This window comes from Aedes albopictus, chromosome 1 (assembly GCF_035046485.1).
Source record: "Aedes albopictus strain Foshan chromosome 1, AalbF5, whole genome shotgun sequence".
Classification (NCBI taxonomy): domain Eukaryota; kingdom Metazoa; phylum Arthropoda; class Insecta; order Diptera; family Culicidae; genus Aedes; species Aedes albopictus.
This window is the reverse complement of record NC_085136.1, coordinates 278,652,198-278,671,386: the sequence shown is the minus strand read 5'-3', so window position 1 is coordinate 278,671,386 and position 19,189 is coordinate 278,652,198. Positions and strand designations below refer to the sequence as shown.

General features: G+C 42.4%; 1 protein-coding gene across 1 annotated transcript; it reads left to right on the top strand.

The window, feature by feature from the left end:
• The first annotated feature begins 13,522 nt into the window (after positions 1–13,522).
• On the top strand, positions 13,523–15,957 carry LOC134287478 (uncharacterized). The gene is made up of 2 exons (XM_062849339.1): positions 13,523–13,688; positions 14,339–15,957. Exons 1-2 carry the CDS (start codon positions 13,527–13,529, stop codon positions 14,897–14,899), a joined length of 723 nt encoding a protein of 240 aa, XP_062705323.1. The 5' UTR covers positions 13,523–13,526; the 3' UTR covers positions 14,900–15,957.
• The last annotated feature ends 3,232 nt before the right edge of the window (positions 15,958–19,189 follow it).

The window sequence follows — 19,189 nt, the reverse complement described above, 5'->3', positions numbered from 1 at the left end:
AATACAGCGAGAACAAATTTTCACTATCACTCACGATAATGGTAGCAACATGGTTGCGTCGGTTGCCAATCTTCGTGATACCCTGTCTTCGGAGTTGGCCGAAAAATCATACGTGCGGGAAGAGATGACTGCCGTCGAAGCCGTTTACCAGGAAATGGAAGTTTTTCGTCGAATGGACCTGAACGCTACCGATGAAGCTATGGAAGACTACGATGACAATGATGAGGAAAATGTTGATCAAGAAAATCCATCGTTGGATGACGAATTTGCCGCTGCAGACACTGGTGAGGAAGAACTGGACGATGCAATTGAAATGCCGGATGATCTCGACGAGCTGCTGCCCGAAAGCACACGGTGTGCCGCACATACATGCCAGCTAGCTGTGTGGGACGCATTAAAGAAGCATGAACGACGAATTAACGCCATCAAAAAACTCGTCCTCCAATATCGTCAAACCAGGTACAAGGAGACTTTCCTGGAGCACAAGGCTCATTTGGCACCCCCGTCTAACGTAACACGCTGGAATGCTGTTTACTTGATGCTCAAGGCTCTCCGCGAACAGAAACCGTTCTACCTAATGTTGGAAAACAAATTTCCTGAAATGGGTAAGTAATGTTTCGATTTTCTACAATAATAAATCATGTAAATTTAAGTCAACATACTGTCTCCGCTCGCTAACAGCCCCATTAGTGATGAAACGTCACATCACTTTGAGTTAACTTTATTAATAGGTCATCATTTCCGATGTAATACAAAAAGCTTAAAAAAATAATCTAAATTGATGTTTTATAAGATTTCGACTCCCGAGGTGATGGTCGTGGTAGTCGAATTGTATTAGAACTCATATGTACTTTATATGGTTTGGTCAGGACGATCACACCGACCACCCAAAATAGTCCTAATTGATGTTTTATGAGATTTCGACTCCCGAGGTGACGGTCGTGGTAGTCGAATTGTATTAGAACTCATATGTACTTTATATGGTTTGGTCAGGACGATCACACCGACCACCCAAAATAGTCCTAATTGATGTTTTATGAGATTTCGACTCCCGAGGTGACGGTCGTGGTAGTCGAATTGTATTAGAACTCATATGTACTTTATATGGTTTGGTCAGGACGTTCACACCGACCACTCAAAATAGTCCTAATTGATGTTTTATAAGATTTCGACTCCCGAGGTGACGGTCGTGGTAGTCGAATTGTATTAGAACTCATATGTACTTTATTTGGTTTGGTCAGGACGATCACACCGACCACCCAAAATAGTCCTAATTGATGTTTTATGAGATTTCGACTCCCGAGGTGACGGTCGTGGTAGTCGAATTGTATTAAAACTCATATGTACTTTATTTGGTTTGGTCAGGACGTTCACACCGACCACCCAAAATAGTCCTAATTGATGTTTTATGAGATTTCGACTCCCGAGGTGACGGTCGTGGTAGTCGAATTGTATTAGAACTCATATGTACTTTATTTGGTTTGGTCAGGACGATCACACCGACCACCCAAAATAGTCCTAATTGATGTTTTATGAGATTTCGACTCCCGAGGTGACGGTCGTGGTAGTCGAATTGTATTAAAACTCATATGTACTTTATTTGGTTTGGTCAGGACGTTCACACCGACCACCCAAAATAGTCCTAATTGATGTTTTATGAGATTTCGACTCCCGAGGTGACGGTCATGGTAGTCGAATTGTAATAAAACTCATATGTACTTTATTTGGTTTGGTCAGGACGTTCACACCGACCACTCAAAATACTCCTAATTGATGTTTTATGAGATTTCGACTCCCGAGGTGACGGTCGTGGTAGTCGAATTGTATTAGAACTCATATGTACTTTATATGGTTTGGTCAGGACGATCACACCGACCACCCAAAATAGTCCTAATTGATGTTTTATGAGATTTCGACTCCCGAGGTGACGGTCGTGGTAGTCGAATTGTATTAAAACTCATATGTACTTTATATGGTTTGGTCAGGACGATCACACCGACCACCCAAAATAGTCCTAATTGATGTTTTATGAGATTTCGACTCCCGAGGTGACGGTCGTGGTAGTCGAATTGTATTAGAACTCATATGTACTTTATATGGTTTGGTCAGGACGTTCACACCGACCACTCAAAATAGTCCTAATTGATGTTTTATAAGATTTCGACTCCCGAGGTGACGGTCGTGGTAGTCGAATTGTATTAGAACTCATATGTACTTTATTTGGTTTGGTCAGGACGATCACACCGACCACCCAAAATAGTCCTAATTGATGTTTTATGAGATTTCGACTCCCGAGGTGACGGTCGTGGTAGTCGAATTGTATTAAAACTCATATGTACTTTATTTGGTTTGGTCAGGACGTTCACACCGACCACCCAAAATAGTCCTAATTGATGTTTTATGAGATTTCGACTCCCGAGGTGACGGTCGTGGTAGTCGAATTGTATTAGAACTCATATGTACTTTATATGGTTTGGTCAGGACGTTCACACCGACCACTCAAAATAGTCCTAATTGATGTTTTATAAGATTTCGACTCCCGAGGTGACGGTCGTGGTAGTCGAATTGTATTAGAACTCATATGTACTTTATTTGGTTTGGTCAGGACGATCACACCGACCACCCAAAATAGTCCTAATTGATGTTTTATGAGATTTCAACTCCCGAGGTGACGGTCATGGTAGTCGAATTGTAATAAAACTCATATGTACTTTATTTGGTTTGGTCAGGACGTTCACACCGACCACTCAAAATACTCCTAATTGATGTTTTATGAGATTTCGACTCCCGAGGTGACGGTCGTGGTAGTCGAATTGTATTAAAACTCATATGTGCTTTATTTGGTTTGGTCAGGACGTTCACACCGACCACTCAAAATACTCCTAATTGATGTTTTATGAGATTTCGACTCCCGAGGTGACAGTCATGGTAGTCGAATTGTAATAAAACTCATATGTACTTTATTTGGTTTGGTCAGGACGTTCACACCGACCACTCAAAATACTCCTAATTGATGTTTTATGAGATTTCGACTCCCGAGGTGACAGTCATGGTAGTCGAATTGTAATAAAACTCATATGTACTTTATTTGGTTTGGTCAGGACGTTCACACCGACCACTCAAAATACTCCTAATTGATGTTTTATGAGATTTCGACTCCCGAGGTGATGGTCGTGGTAGTCGAATTGTATTAAAACTCATATGTACTTTATTTGGTTTGGTCAGGACGTTCACACCGACCACCCAAAATAGTCCTAATTGATGTTTTATGAGATTTCGACTCCCGAGGTGACGGTCGTGGTAGTCGAATTGTATTAAAACTCATATGTACTTTATATGGTTTGGTCAGGACGATCACACCGACCACCCAAAATAGTCCTAATTGATGTTTTATGAGATTTCGACTCCCGAGGTGACGGTCGTGGTAGTCGAATTGTATTAGAACTCATATGTACTTTATATGGTTTGGTCAGGACGTTCACACCGACCACTCAAAATAGTCCTAATTGATGTTTTATAAGATTTCGACTCCCGAGGTGACGGTCGTGGTAGTCGAATTGTATTAGAACTCATATGTACTTTATATGGTTTGGTCAGGACGATCACACCGACCACCCAAAATAGTCCTAATTGATGTTTTATGAGATTTCGACTCCCGAGGTGACGGTCGTGGTAGTCGAATTGTATTAAAACTCATATGTACTTTATATGGTTTGGTCAGGACGATCACACCGACCACCCAAAATAGTCCTAATTGATGTTTTATGAGATTTCGACTCCCGAGGTGACGGTCGTGGTAGTCGAATTGTATTAGAACTCATATGTACTTTATATGGTTTGGTCAGGACGTTCACACCGACCACTCAAAATAGTCCTAATTGATGTTTTATAAGATTTCGACTCCCGAGGTGACGGTCGTGGTAGTCGAATTGTATTAGAACTCATATGTACTTTATTTGGTTTGGTCAGGACGATCACACCGACCACCCAAAATAGTCCTAATTGATGTTTTATGAGATTTCGACTCCCGAGGTGACGGTCGTGGTAGTCGAATTGTATTAAAACTCATATGTACTTTATTTGGTTTGGTCAGGACGTTCACACCGACCACCCAAAATAGTCCTAATTGATGTTTTATGAGATTTCGACTCCCGAGGTGACGGTCGTGGTAGTCGAATTGTATTAGAACTCATATGTACTTTATTTGGTTTGGTCAGGACGATCACACCGACCACCCAAAATAGTCCTAATTGATGTTTTATGAGATTTCGACTCCCGAGGTGACGGTCGTGGTAGTCGAATTGTATTAGAACTCATATGTACTTTATTTGGTTTGGTCAGGACGATCACACCGACCACCCAAAATAGTCCTAATTGATGTTTTATGAGATTTCGACTCCCGAGGTGACGGTCGTGGTAGTCGAATTGTATTAAAACTCATATGTACTTTATTTGGTTTGGTCAGGACGTTCACACCGACCACCCAAAATAGTCCTAATTGATGTTTTATAAGATTTCGACTCCCGAGGTGACGGTCGTGGTAGTCGAATTGTATTAAAACTCATATGTACTTTATTTGGTTTGGTCAGGACGTTCACACCGACCACCCAAAATAGTCCTAATTGATGTTTTATGAGATTTCGACTCCCGAGGTGACGGTCATGGTAGTCGAATTGTAATAAAACTCATATGTACTTTATTTGGTTTGGTCAGGACGTTCACACCGACCACTCAAAATACTCCTAATTGATGTTTTATGAGATTTCGACTCCCGAGGTGACGGTCGTGGTAGTCGAATTGTATTAGAACTCATATGTACTTTATATGGTTTGGTCAGGACGATCACACCGACCACCCAAAATAGTCCTAATTGATGTTTTATGAGATTTCGACTCCCGAGGTGACGGTCGTGGTAGTCGAATTGTATTAAAACTCATATGTACTTTATATGGTTTGGTCAGGACGTTCACACCGACCACTCAAAATAGTCCTAATTGATGTTTTATAAGATTTCGACTCCCGAGGTGACGGTCGTGGTAGTCGAATTGTATTAGAACTCATATGTACTTTATTTGGTTTGGTCAGGACGATCACACCGACCACCCAAAATAGTCCTAATTGATGTTTTATGAGATTTCAACTCCCGAGGTGACGGTCATGGTAGTCGAATTGTAATAAAACTCATATGTACTTTATTTGGTTTGGTCAGGACGTTCACACCGACCACTCAAAATACTCCTAATTGATGTTTTATGAGATTTCGACTCCCGAGGTGACGGTCGTGGTAGTCGAATTGTATTAAAACTCATATGTGCTTTATTTGGTTTGGTCAGGACGTTCACACCGACCACTCAAAATACTCCTAATTGATGTTTTATGAGATTTCGACTCCCGAGGTGACAGTCATGGTAGTCGAATTGTAATAAAACTCATATGTACTTTATTTGGTTTGGTCAGGACGTTCACACCGACCACTCAAAATACTCCTAATTGATGTTTTATGAGATTTCGACTCCCGAGGTGACAGTCATGGTAGTCGAATTGTAATAAAACTCATATGTACTTTATTTGGTTTGGTCAGGACGTTCACACCGACCACTCAAAATACTCCTAATTGATGTTTTATGAGATTTCGACTCCCGAGGTGATGGTCGTGGTAGTCGAATTGTATTAGAACTCATATGTACTTTATTTGGTTTGGTCAGGACGTTCACACCGACCACTCAAAATACTCCTAATTGATGTTTTATGAGATTTCGACTCCCGAGGTGACAGTCATGGTAGTCGAATTGTAATAAAACTCATATGTACTTTATTTGGTTTGGTCAGGACGTTCACACCGACCACTCAAAATACTCCTAATTGATGTTTTATGAGATTTCGACTCCCGAGGTGATGGTCGTGGTAGTCGAATTGTATTAAAACTCATATGTACTTTATTTGGTTTGGTCAGGACGTTCACACCGACCACTCAAAATACTCCTAATTGATGTTTTATGAGATTTCGACTCCCGAGGTGATGGTCGTGGTAGTCGAATTGTATTAAAACTCATATGTACTTTATTTGGTTTGGTCAGGACGTTCACACCGACCACCCAAAATAGTCCTAATTGATGTTTTATAAGATTTCGACTCCCGAGGTGACGGTAGTGGTAGTCGAATTGTATTAGAACTCATATGTACTTTATTTGGTTTGGTCAGGACGTTCACACCGACCACTCAAAATAGTCCTAATTGATGTTTTATAAGATTTCGACTCCCGAGGTGACGGTCGTGGTAGTCGAATTGTATTAGAACTCATATGTATTTTATTTGGTTTGGTCAGGACGTTCACACCGACCACTCAAAATACTCCTAATTGATGTTTTATGAGATTTCGACTCCCGAGGTGACAGTCATGGTAGTCGAATTGTAATAAAACTCATATGTACTTTATTTGGTTTGGTCAGGACGTTCACACCGACCACTCAAAATACTCCTAATTGATGTTTTATGAGATTTCGACTCCCGAGGTGATGGTCGTGGTAGTCGAATTGTATTAAAACTCATATGTACTTTATTTGGTTTGGTCAGGACGTTCACACCGACCACTCAAAATACTCCTAATTGATGTTTTATGAGATTTCGACTCCCGAGGTGATGGTCGTGGTAGTCGAATTGTATTAAAACTCATATGTACTTTATTTGGTTTGGTCAGGACGTTCACACCGACCACCCAAAATAGTCCTAATTGATGTTTTATAAGATTTCGACTCCCGAGGTGACGGTAGTGGTAGTCGAATTGTATTAGAACTCATATGTACTTTATTTGGTTTGGTCAGGACGTTCACACCGACCACTCAAAATACTCCTAATTGATGTTTTATGAGATTTCGACTCCCGAGGTGACAGTCATGGTAGTCGAATTGTAATAAAACTCATATGTACTTTATTTGGTTTGGTCAGGACGTTCACACCGACCACTCAAAATACTCCTAATTGATGTTTTATGAGATTTCGACTCCCGAGGTGACAGTCATGGTAGTCGAATTGTAATAAAACTCATATGTACTTTATTTGGTTTGGTCAGGACGTTCACACCGACCACTCAAAATACTCCTAATTGATGTTTTATGAGATTTCGACTCCCGAGGTGATGGTCGTGGTAGTCGAATTGTATTAAAACTCATATGTACTTTATTTGGTTTGGTCAGGACGTTCACACCGACCACCCAAAATAGTCCTAATTGATGTTTTATAAGATTTCGACTCCCGAGGTGACGGTAGTGGTAGTCGAATTGTATTAGAACTCATATGTACTTTATTTGGTTTGGTCAGGACGTTCACACCGACCACTCAAAATAGTCCTAATTGATGTTTTATAAGATTTCGACTCCCGAGGTGACGGTCGTGGTAGTCGAATTGTATTAGAACTCATATGTATTTTATTTGGTTTGGTCAGGACGTTCACATCGACCACTCAAAATAGTCCTAATTGATGTTTTATGAGATTTCGACTCCCGAGGTGACGGTCGTGGTAGTCGTTTGACTATTTTGGGTGGTCGGTGTGAACGTCCTGACCAAACCAAATAAAGTACATATGAGTTTTATTACAATTCGACTATCGCGACCATCACCTCGAGAGTCGAAATCTTGAAAAAAACATCTATGATTGTGCAGTGTGTATTGACTTAAACACAATAGTCCTGTTCAATGAAGCAGGTTGATTATGCTCGAAATTGCTTCATCCTGCTTTTACCCATTTTTCATCAATTGGTAAGAGCAGCATGGAACAACTTTGAGCATGATCAATTTGCTTTATTGAACTGGAATAATTCCACAATCACTGCCACCCTCCAACAAAACAAAACCGTAAAAAATCCAATACAAGTATTTATGGGGTTTCCAGTCACAGTCCTTACTGTTCTTCATTGGTCATGCTATACATTCGCAAATTTACATGATTTATTAACACTTATGTATTATCTGCTGTGATTATAAATGTAATATTTGTTTTTATATTTAGCTTTTTCAAAACACTGGACATTCATTGATATGTTTTGCAATGCCTTGGTGTTAAGGTGAATATATGACGAAGCCACACCTAGAATTTTCAAAAGCACAAATCTGAAGAACCGAATGTCGGTTTGAGCTGAAAAGTTGATCGATTGGTCACCACCAGCGGGTAACCAATCGATCAACTTTTCAGCGCAAAGCGACATTCGGTTCTTCAGATTTGTGCTCTTAAATATTTTAGGTGTGGCTTCGTCATATATTCACCTTAACCGTGTAAGAGTACGCAACCGACTACACCAAGTATGCAGCCCTTCTGGCAACACTTGTTTTATTAGCGTTTATGTATTTCCGTATATGACAATAAATCTTCACTTCGAGTTTGACTACCAACGAGTATAAACGTGTCTTTCTTTCTCTCGTCCGGAGCCCTCGGTTAAGTTGTCCTCCTCGGTTTCGTTTTGTGTTGCGTCGGTCTTTTAGGTTGTGGGCCCAGCAATGGATGACAAAACGAAGATTATCGCGTTCGACGGAAGTGGTTTCCATAATTGGAAATTCCGCTTGGAGACGGTTTTGGACATGCACGATTTGCTCGAATGTCTCCAGCGGGAAGCGGCGGAAATCGACGAATTTCGCGTTGAAACAAGCGATACCGCGGTGGTGCGTGCCGAAAAAGAAAAGAAGATGGCCGAGTGGAAAGTGAAAGAGAAGAAGTGCAAGTCAATAATCGTGCAGGCAATCAGTGACAATCAGTTAGAGTTGATAAAAGATTGCCCCACGCCGAAACTGATTTGGGACAAGTTGAAAAGCGTCTTCGAACGACGCGGTGTCGCCGGACAGTTGTTTCTCCGCAAACAGCTCCTGACATTGAAATATGTCGAAGGGGCAGGCACGAGCATGGCTGATCATTTGCTGCGATTTGACAAGTTAATTCGTGAGCTGAAAGGGAGCGGGGCAACGGTGGAAGAGGCAGACGCGGTGTGTCATTTATTGGTAACGCTGCCGGCCTCGTTCGACTCCGTCGTCACTGCCATCGAGACGCTACCGGGAGACATCACAATGGACTTCGTGAAAAAGCGCCTGTTAGATGTCGACATGAAGCGAAGAAATGTGTGTGCAGTGGATGATGCTTGTGGTAGTGAGAACGGCGTTGCGATGGCGAGCAAACACGGGCAGAAGAGAAAAATGAAGTGCTACCAGTGCGGGAAATTAGGCCACCGAAAGGCCGAGTGTCGTCTGCTCGATCGTGCGAACGTACAGCCGAAAGCGAATCACCAAAACAACCCGAAAGCGAAGCGAGATGTGAACAGTCAAAAAGCGAACGTGGGAACGGAAGAAGAAAAACCCGAAATCGCTTTTCTGACGGCCGAAGAAGATGAGTTTGTTCGTGTTGGTTGGTACCTCGACTCCGGCGCGACTGAACACATGCTGTGTGACGCGAGCTACTTTTCATCGATGCGAAAGCTCGACCCGCCGGTCGAAATCGTCGTCGCGAATGGACAAAAGGTGTCTGCCGAGTATTGTGGTGACGTCACGATGTACTCCGTGGTCGGCGAAATGGTGAAAAAGTGTGATGCCTGGTTTACATGGGTCAACTGAAACGAGCATTTCACTTGCCAACTCCTCAAATATATTCATTCGAAACGAATGATGTGTTTAGACTCAGCAAACGACTCGAACGGCCACTTGCATGCTCTTGAATGCATTTCAGTTGAAGCAAGTGTTTACATTGATCAATTCCCGCGGTGCGTAAGCAAACTGAATTGAATTCAGCTCATCTGACAGATAACTTGAATTCAACTCACATGAATCGCGGGTTCAGACGGGGCAAGTGAGATGATTACGTTTGACTTGAACGGAAAAGTTCAACATGTTCAACTTTCGTTCAAGTCAAGTCAGTTGCTCAAGTGAGATGAACGGTGGTGTTTACACGTTCAATTCGCATTCAATTGGGCATTTTCAACTGACTGGAATCAAGTCACTTGCACCGTCTAAACCAGGCATGAGGCAAAGAACGTTTTGTATTTGCCTCAGCTGAGCTGTAATTTATTTTCGGTGAAACGAATCGCGAAGTCGGGACTGCGTGTGTGTTTTGATGGTGAAAAGGCTGAGATTCTGCATAATGACACAGTGGTGGCTGATGGGCAGTTAAGAGGCAAGCTGTATGAGTTGAACATCTTTTGTAAACGGAGTGAAATGGGGTCGGCTTTAGTGACGGGAAAAGTGTCGCGAAATGCTGTGCTGTGGCATCAACGATATGGCCACGTCGGTTGTGATAGCCTTCGCGAACTAGTGCGCTTCGACATGGTAAATGGATTAACGCTGACCAATTTCGACGCTGATGCAGTGGTGTGCGAACCGTGCTTGTCGGGAAAAATCGAGAGGCTTCCGTTCGGTTCGGCGGAAGAACGACGTTCGTCGCGGGTTCTAGAACTGATCCACAGTGACGTCTGTGGACCGATTACGCCACATACGTGGGACGGAAAGCGGTTCTTTGTCTCGTTTACGGACGATTTCTCGCACTTTTCTGTGATTTACCTAATGGCAACAAAAGATGAAGTGATCGATCGTTTTCGCGAATATGAAGCGCTAGTGACATCGCATTTCGGTACGCGGATTGCGAAACTCCGTACGGACAATGGCGGCGAATACGTTAACGACGAGATGCGTGCGTTTTGCCGGGAAAAGGGAATCGAGATGCAGTTTACAGTGCCGTATACGCCACAGCAGAACGGTGTGGCGGAGCGCCTTAACCGTACGCTGATGGAACGAGCTAGGGCGCTTCTGGCGGAAAGTGGTTTTGGAAAAGAAATGTGGGGTGAAGCAACATACACCGCCACGTACATTACAAACCGGTGTCCAACGTCAGCTGTGGATGAAAAGAAAACGCCGTTCGAGCTTTGGAATGGTCGCAAACCCAACGTTTCGAAGCTGCGGGTTTTCGGAAGCGCGGCGTATCTCCACATTCCGAAAGAGCGAAGAGCAAAGTTAGATCCGAAGTGCAAAAAGCTGTATCATGTGGGATATACTGTGAATGGCTATCGACTCTGGGATGCCGAGAAGAAGAAAATCGTGGTCGGAAGAGACATAGTGTTTGATGAGAACTCTCTGTACTGTGACAATAAACTGGAGAAGAAAAGAGTTCCGAAAGTGGTTGAACTAGTGTGTGATGATGCGGTGAATCAGAATGCGGTGGATCCGGTTGATGTGGCTGGTCCGGACGATGATTCGGATTCGGAACCTGAGAATCAGCAGCCAGCAGATGTGAGGAGGAGCGGTCGAGTTCGGCGACAGCCAGCGTGGTTTGATTGCTATGAGCTGGCTGAAACTGCGTTGTGCGCCGAGAATTTCGTCGAGGACATCCCGAGCTCTGTGGAAGAGCTTCGCAAGCGGAGCGATTGGCCGGAGTGGGAAGCTGCTATCGCAGATGAAAAGGCTTCCCTCGTCAAGAACAAAACATGGACTCTGACTTCGCTACTTCGTAAGAACTCTGACTTCGTAAGAACCTTATCGATAGTAAATGGATCTATAAGATCAAACATAATGATGTGGGAGGAATCGATCGGTATAAAGCGCGATTAGTCGCGAGAGGATTTTCGCAACGCAAGGGATTCGATTATGACAGCACCTATTCCCCCGTGGCCGGTTTGACAACCTTGCGGGTTTTACTGGCCATCGCAAACCAGGAGCGAATGCATCTGCATCAACTTGATGTAAAGACTGCATTCTTGAACGGTCATTTGGATCAAGAACTCTACATGCGCTTACCGAAAGAATTCGATTCTGGTGGCCTGGTAGCGAAGTTGCAGAAGTCGTTATACGGGCTTAAACAGGCTTCACGAGCCTGGAATTCCCGATTCCATGAATTCGTTTCGGCCCTCGGATTCCGGCGCAGCGAAATCGACAACTGTCTGTACATTGCGATAATCGCTGGGAAGTCGGTGTTCCTAATCATTTATGTTGATGACATACTAATCGCTTGTCATTCACTGGGAGTAATAGACGAATTGAAGGGAAAGCTGAAGGCCGAATTCGAAATGACTGACATTGGGGAGGTGCGAACATTTCTGGGACTGACCATCGTTCGGCAACAGAATGAAGGCGTCATGGACATCAATCAGAAGCGTTATCTGGAGCGGCTTCTGGACCGATTCAGTATGACCGATTGTAAACCGAAACAGACACCTCTGGAAGCTGGCGTGAAATTAGAGAAATGCACCGACCCGAATAAATGTACAACCAAGCCCTACCGTGAACTCATTGGCTGTTTGAGTTACGTAGCAGTTACATCGCGTCCTGATATCTCAGCAGCTGTCAACTACTACAGTTCTTTTCAAAGCTGCGCCACCGACGAGCATTGGAATCATGCGAAGCGTATACTGCGGTATATAAAAGGGACCCTCGATTTCAAGTTGACCTTCAGGCGCAGCGAATGCAGTTCATTGGTAGAGGGATACGCCGACTCGGACTGGGCCGGCGACACAGCGGATCGAAAATCCCAATCCGGTTTCGTGTTCCAAGTCTACAAGTCGACCGTTTCATGGACAGCACAAAAGCAAAAGACTGTGGCGCTTTCGTCGGCTGAAGCCGAGTTCATCTCGTTGAGCGGTGCGGTAAAGGAGGCGATCTGGCTGAGGATGCTGCTGAAGGATTTCCAGCGAGATGTTGGCGGTCCTACGGTCATTCACGAAGATAATCAAGCTTGCATCACCGTAGCTGAAGACGACAGGATGACGAAACGCCTAAAGCACATCGACGTGCGCTACCGTTTCGTGCAAGACGAAGTTCAAAGGGGAATAGTTCGTTTAGAGTATGTGCCATCAGAAGAGCAAATCGCTGACATTATGACCAAGGGTCTGACTAGAGTACAATTCGAAAAATTACGTAAGTTACTAGGTGTATCGGCTTGAAGGGGGGTGTTAACCGTGTAAGAGTACGCAACCGACTACACCAAGTATGCAGCCCTTCTGGCAACACTTGTTTTATTAGCGTTTATGTATTTCCGTATATGACAATAAATCTTCACTTCGAGTTTGACTACCAACGAGTATAAACGTGTCTTTCTTTCTCTCGTCCGGAGCCCTCGGTTAAGTTGTCCTCCTCGGTTTCGTTTTGTGTTGCGTCGGTCTTTTACTTGGAACCATTGTTTTTTCTAACGGTGTCCCTCCAACAAAAGCACGTGCCACTATCAGAATTCTATACTCAGTGCACACTAAGATTCTGGTTTTCCAGCTCAGTAAAATTTTCGCTGAGTTCTGCAATTTTTTCATCTTTTTACTGAGTTTTCAACAGCAGATTTATCTCGGTACACTCGGTAATCAATATTTACCGTTCATCAGTAACGATATTTACCATTCATCTGTAATTTTTGACAGTTCATTTGCAGAACTCGTTAACTCATTTACAGAGTATTCAGCAAAAGAGATAACCGAGCGTGCCGAGTTAAATCTGCTGTTGAGAACTCAGTAAAAAGATGGGGAAAATACCGAGCTGATCTTAGTGTGTGGCTAATCTGTCAGGCTCAGTTGTACGGGATGAAGGACAATTCTCTTGCAGCAAAACTTTTGAAGGCAATGGAAAAACGGCTGAAAAAGTTGACTAGTACTGTTCAGTTTAAGGTTTCTCTCTACATGGATCCTCGATATAATTATATCGGCTCGAATCGAATCTCTGTCAGCGATAAAGATGCCGCTCAGGTAATTTTAAATAAAAATAGATATTTAGAGGCCAAGTATAGATGACAGCTTATAAGGTATGCTAGATCGCTGCACATCTACCATTTGCCATTACTGATGCAAAAGAAGTTCTAGCATACCTAAGGGAACTGTCATCTATACTTGGTTCTAGAGGTGGATATACAAGAAAACCATGACTCGAATTTTCAAAAGCACACATCTATATACATCCAAAAATTGAATTGCGCTACATAAGTTAACCAACTGCTCACTCGCTGGTGATGTCCAATCGATTACCTTTTCACAGATAACCATAATTTTAGTTTTCAGATTAGTGATTTTGAAAACTCGAGGTGTGGGCTTCATATATAGGGTATTGGTTCCCTTCTTAAGCATGTGGCTCCCATTTTCATCCTTCGAAAAACAAAAAATTGAAGCGCTATTTGTTTTGTTTCTTATTTTTGTGTTTTTTGTTAGAAGTGAGCACCCATGAAAACAAAAAGAACGGAATCAATCGGTGCCGTAATCGCTTGTTTTCGAATAGGATGAATATGGGAGCGTGAGATTAATTATGGAACACATACCCTATTCACCTTTAAAACAGACATAAAGACCCATTTTGTGAAATATCGATTGTCTATGTGAAATATCGATTTTTTTTACTTTTTAAGCGTTACCTACTGAAGCTGTGGAATCGATTGAACAACCTGGAAGGGCATGCGAACTCTGAAGAAAATGCTGAAGGCAGTGATGCGAAAAACGACGTCCTTGAATGTTATTTGGATACTTACTTCCAGAAAGACTCACCGTGTCCAGAAGCAGAATCAGCACCGTCCGAAAATGCTAAAATTTATCAACTTATCAAAGAACTGGAATTGCGCACCAAGGTTCCAATTACAGCACCGCCCTACACCAAGTTGCAAAATCCGAATGATTCATCTTCGAATCCATCCGTGCTACCTACCGCCAAAAAGGAATCTTTCGATATTTTGCGCTATTGGATGGCTGAGCAAGTCAGAAATCCGCAAATGTTTCGGCTGGCGATGGTAGTATACTCAGCACCGTCCACACAAGTTAGTGTGGAAAGGGGTTTCAGCGCACTTAAGCTGATTCTGACTGATCACCGTCAACGTTTGAGTGATGAACGAATTCAGGAACTAATGGTTTTAAAGCTGAATCCTGACTTGCTGGCTGATATTGCGAAGCAGCTTAATGCAGAAATGGACGAGTAAATTTCTCTACGAACCTGTTTCCTGTCCTTTGAAGGATACCACAAGTTGTGTGTATCCATATGTATAGTCATGTATTGAATTTCCTTTGAAAAATACATCGAAAGAAATGACATCGTATAGAATGAATTTAAAAATAAATCCCAAACTCAACTGAAACGGTGAACAGAGTAACAAAAATCAATCTTGAATATCAGTAAATGAGAATCGAATAAAACAATCTATAGCACACACGCTTCTTAATATTCTTGACAAAACTTCCCCACACGGTCTGAACCCGCTCCTCAGCTTAGATTTCTTTGAGCACATCCAAAGCAGGAATCCTATACTCAGAGAAACAGAAGTCAAACTCCGCCCGCTTCTCATCGATTAAATTTCCAACGGCTGATTCAAATTTTCGGTAGTCAGTCAGTTGAGCAGTCGTGGCGTTGGCATCGTTTTTGCTCCTGTTTGACGTTTGCTCACTAGCGCCACCTAGTGATGGCCCGGCCATACGCTCTATGGGGAGGGAGGGTACGGCCGAGCGTTAAGATTCATGTAACAATTTTAGGTTTTTCATACAAAAAAGCGATACGAAGAGGGTAAAAAATGCTGCCCGGCCTAGTATCTCCGCCAGCAATAGATGATTCGACAGCGACGCCAGCGGCATTTGTCCTTCATAGCTTATTACCTCTATTGTTTAACACTGATGAAAACATAGATACGCGGACACCGCTGAGTGAAATGTTTCAAGCGTGTGAGTAGTAATTTTCAAGAGTGTGATGACGTCAATCGCTCCATTCATGTTGTTGACATCGTGACATCATGCTCGTTTGGATACAGATCTTGACAGTTCGTTAGGATATTGTCTATCCGGTTGGAATCAAGACCGACATTCATTCAAAAATTGCCATTTTCTTGGTCCACAAGTGTCACAACTGTTTCGCATCTAGTGCGCTGTGTTGCTGACAACAACGGGAAGGATGCGCACTACTTTTGACATGATTAAAAAACGTCGCGAGTTGGGTCGCGTCGCGACTTGATTGTGCGAAGTCCGGTTTGGTGGCGGCCCGACAATACATTGATTAACCTTCGCGGATCTATGCATACTCTATCATAGAGTCTATGTATTAAGTTTTCAGTTCAAAACCGAATTAGAGGCATTTTTTCTTTTACTTCCGCTGCATTTGCCATGCGTTAAACACAATGTCGGAAGTGGGGCGCTGTCCCGGTCAACCATATCTTTAAAAATCTTTACAATTCTTTATAACGATCTTTAAAGACGTTCATATCAAAAATCGATAGCGATCGTCATCGTTTCTTAAAGAAATTTAAATAAGAGCAAAGTCACATCGTTATCGATTGATAAATGTTTTTGAAGATAAATCGATACTGAAAATAGTGGGTTCTGTTTTATCGACCTGTCAAAATCATCAAAAAACTAAAAATAACAACTACCTCACCACCCACCCTTCCTGTTCATATATGTGTATTGTGATTTTTTTCTAATCATTTCCTAAATTGGGAATTGAACTTATACTCGTAGGAACTTGAAGGTGTTATGTTGATGCTTACTTACTGAGTCACACACTATTACTAAGATTATGGCTGGCCAAAAGCATATTCCTTCAAATTTGAATATTCAAACATAGAACCAATTACCAATTAGTAATTTACGGTAGTTCCCAAAGGTGCAACAGAGCTAAGATTTATCTAGCATTTATAAACTGAATCTTTGTTGGGAAACCTCAAGTTTTCAAATCAAATAAGATCCACATAATTTCATAAAGGTCCCCGCCCGGTCAACCTTTAGCGCAGGTGTAAGTTTTTCTGGAGCATGGCAATCATCGGAGGGGTAACCATTAATCACGGCGGTGCGGCGCAGTGGCTTCCTACTGCGAATGAAATTTCATATATACCTACCGACAGCATCAATTCCTGTCCTGGATTGCTGTCCCGGGGAGTAATCCGGTGAAATGCGGCCTTATCCGGACCTAAGAAACATTTTTCCGCTGGGTGAAACCGTCTTTTCACTTTGGTTTCATTTTTTTTAACTCGGGTAAAACCAAAACATTCATCCTGTCATTCAAAGTATCAAAATATCTTTGCTCAGCTTCATCAAACGATACCAAGCAGAACGATAAAGGAGCATCGTGACTGATATTTGTGTTTCGATACCAATATGCAAAGTTACGTTGATATCGGAAAATGAATATTTTCCGATAAATATTCATGAAGTAAACCAAAGTTCCAGCGACAACATGGAATTTAACGAAATAAATTTACGTTTCGGTAAAGGTTTTTATCTAATGACCGATAAAGGATATTTTTCAAGTTTCGTTATCGATCGATGAAGTTGTTTGAATTTTTGTAACGAACTAACTAGTAAAGAATAGCCGACATTAATCTTTACATTTTGGTAAAGAACTTTAACGAAGTTTGTGAAATGGTTGACCGGGGTATTGTACACCTGGTACTCTATACAGCGCGCCACTTCCGATAAAAAGCAGCGGAAGTAAAAGAAAAAATGTCGCTTATTCGGTTTGGAACTGAAAACATTTAGCTATAATACAAAGCATCCAGATATCTAGTTTAAAATTTGATACCGGGAACTCTCTATTTTTCTAATGTATTGTATCAAACCGTATTCATTGCGACAGAGTAAATAGTCGTAAAAGGTCGTAAACGTTTTCATGTTATTTGGTGGATTTTTTGAATATGGAATGGAAAATGCAGTTTGAAACTTTGATAGCGATTTTGTAGCAAAAGCAAAACCATTGCTACTAATCACTACTAATAAGCCGTGATTATAAATCGACCCATTTCCTTTTGGCGACGAGTACATACATTGATGCACCATCTTGCTCACTGTGGGGCTTGCGCTTTTATTCCGCCGGCATGTAGCCGAGATGCATTTTCATTAGTCGCCAATTCCGTAATGTACAAGATCAGATCAATTTGATTCATTATGAAGCACCCAAATTAACAGAAAAGTGTTTGTTGTAAAGAAATAAAAGTGTTTACATGTTAACGGCACAATGCTAATTTGCTCCGCGTACGTTACGTAGCAGCTCTTTTTCTCTCTCTCTCTCTTGAGTTCATGATATATCATTTTGACAGCTTCAAGTGGGAACATGAGCTGGTTTCTCACGAGTGAGTTTTTGATTAGTGATGCGACGAGGATCTTTATCTCGCGCGAATGATTCGATGGAAAAGTCTCGTTCATGAATTTCCAGTCTGCTCTGAATAGAAGCAGGTGACATCATGCGTGAGTTATGCTTCATGAGATTTGGATACGGAAACATCGTGCTCGAATCTTTTCATACATGAGTTTTGAGATTTTGATATTTTACCAACACTGCTCCACACCTTCAACCAACTACGAATCGAAAATACGAACAACTGGTATTGCACTTATGCAGAAGAGAAGGGGAAACATTTCTTCTCGATACAGCCGAGTTACAGCGATCACCCTTGGTACAAAAACAAGCCACTAAATAATTTGGAGATTCGAGGCCTGAACCGCTTGATGGCCGGACACAGCTTCGCGAACAACTGGCTGGCCAAGATGAAAATTGTAGACGACCCGGACTGCGACGTTTGCCTAACCGAGGATACGGCAGACCATGTAGTTTTGCACTGCAATAAATACGCTATCACCCGCTCGGAGTATGACTTCGATGGAAAATTCCGGACGCTTGTAGACCTGTTTAAATCCAATGATGTGGACACATTCCGAGACGTTGTACGCTTTTTGAGAAAAGTGAAAAAGGAACTGTAAACAACAAAATCGGTGCTTGAGTTTGTGCCCAAGTACCAGATGCCCGACCGCGTTGGCATCAAACAGAGCGCAAACACGAAACCCACTGGGCATATGGTCTCTGTCACCGGTCCCATCACAAATAAGAAGAAGAAGAAGAAGAAGAAGAAGTGCGACAATACATCGAGCCGAGGGAAACAACACCTGCAAATGAGTGCTTCGGACTAAGCATTATAGAGCGTGGTGCTAGTGAGATGCCAAACGATGTTTTTGAAGCAATTTTCTTCTAAGTAATATGTCTGTTTGTCTGTGCTGTCATTTTCATAGGAGTACTATCAAAGGCCCCCAAAATCAGCTGATTTTAGACGTCAAATGAAAACGCCCATTCAGGCCCTCGAACGCAATGAAAGTGGATCGGTAACCCTGACGGAACCGGTTCGGGCAGAATTAAATTAATAAAAACCAAATTTCGGCCCTGCATGCTGCTGTTGACCTAAACATAAAACCCTCTCTCAGATATCCATGCGAATGCATCGTGTCGCCCCTCGGGGACG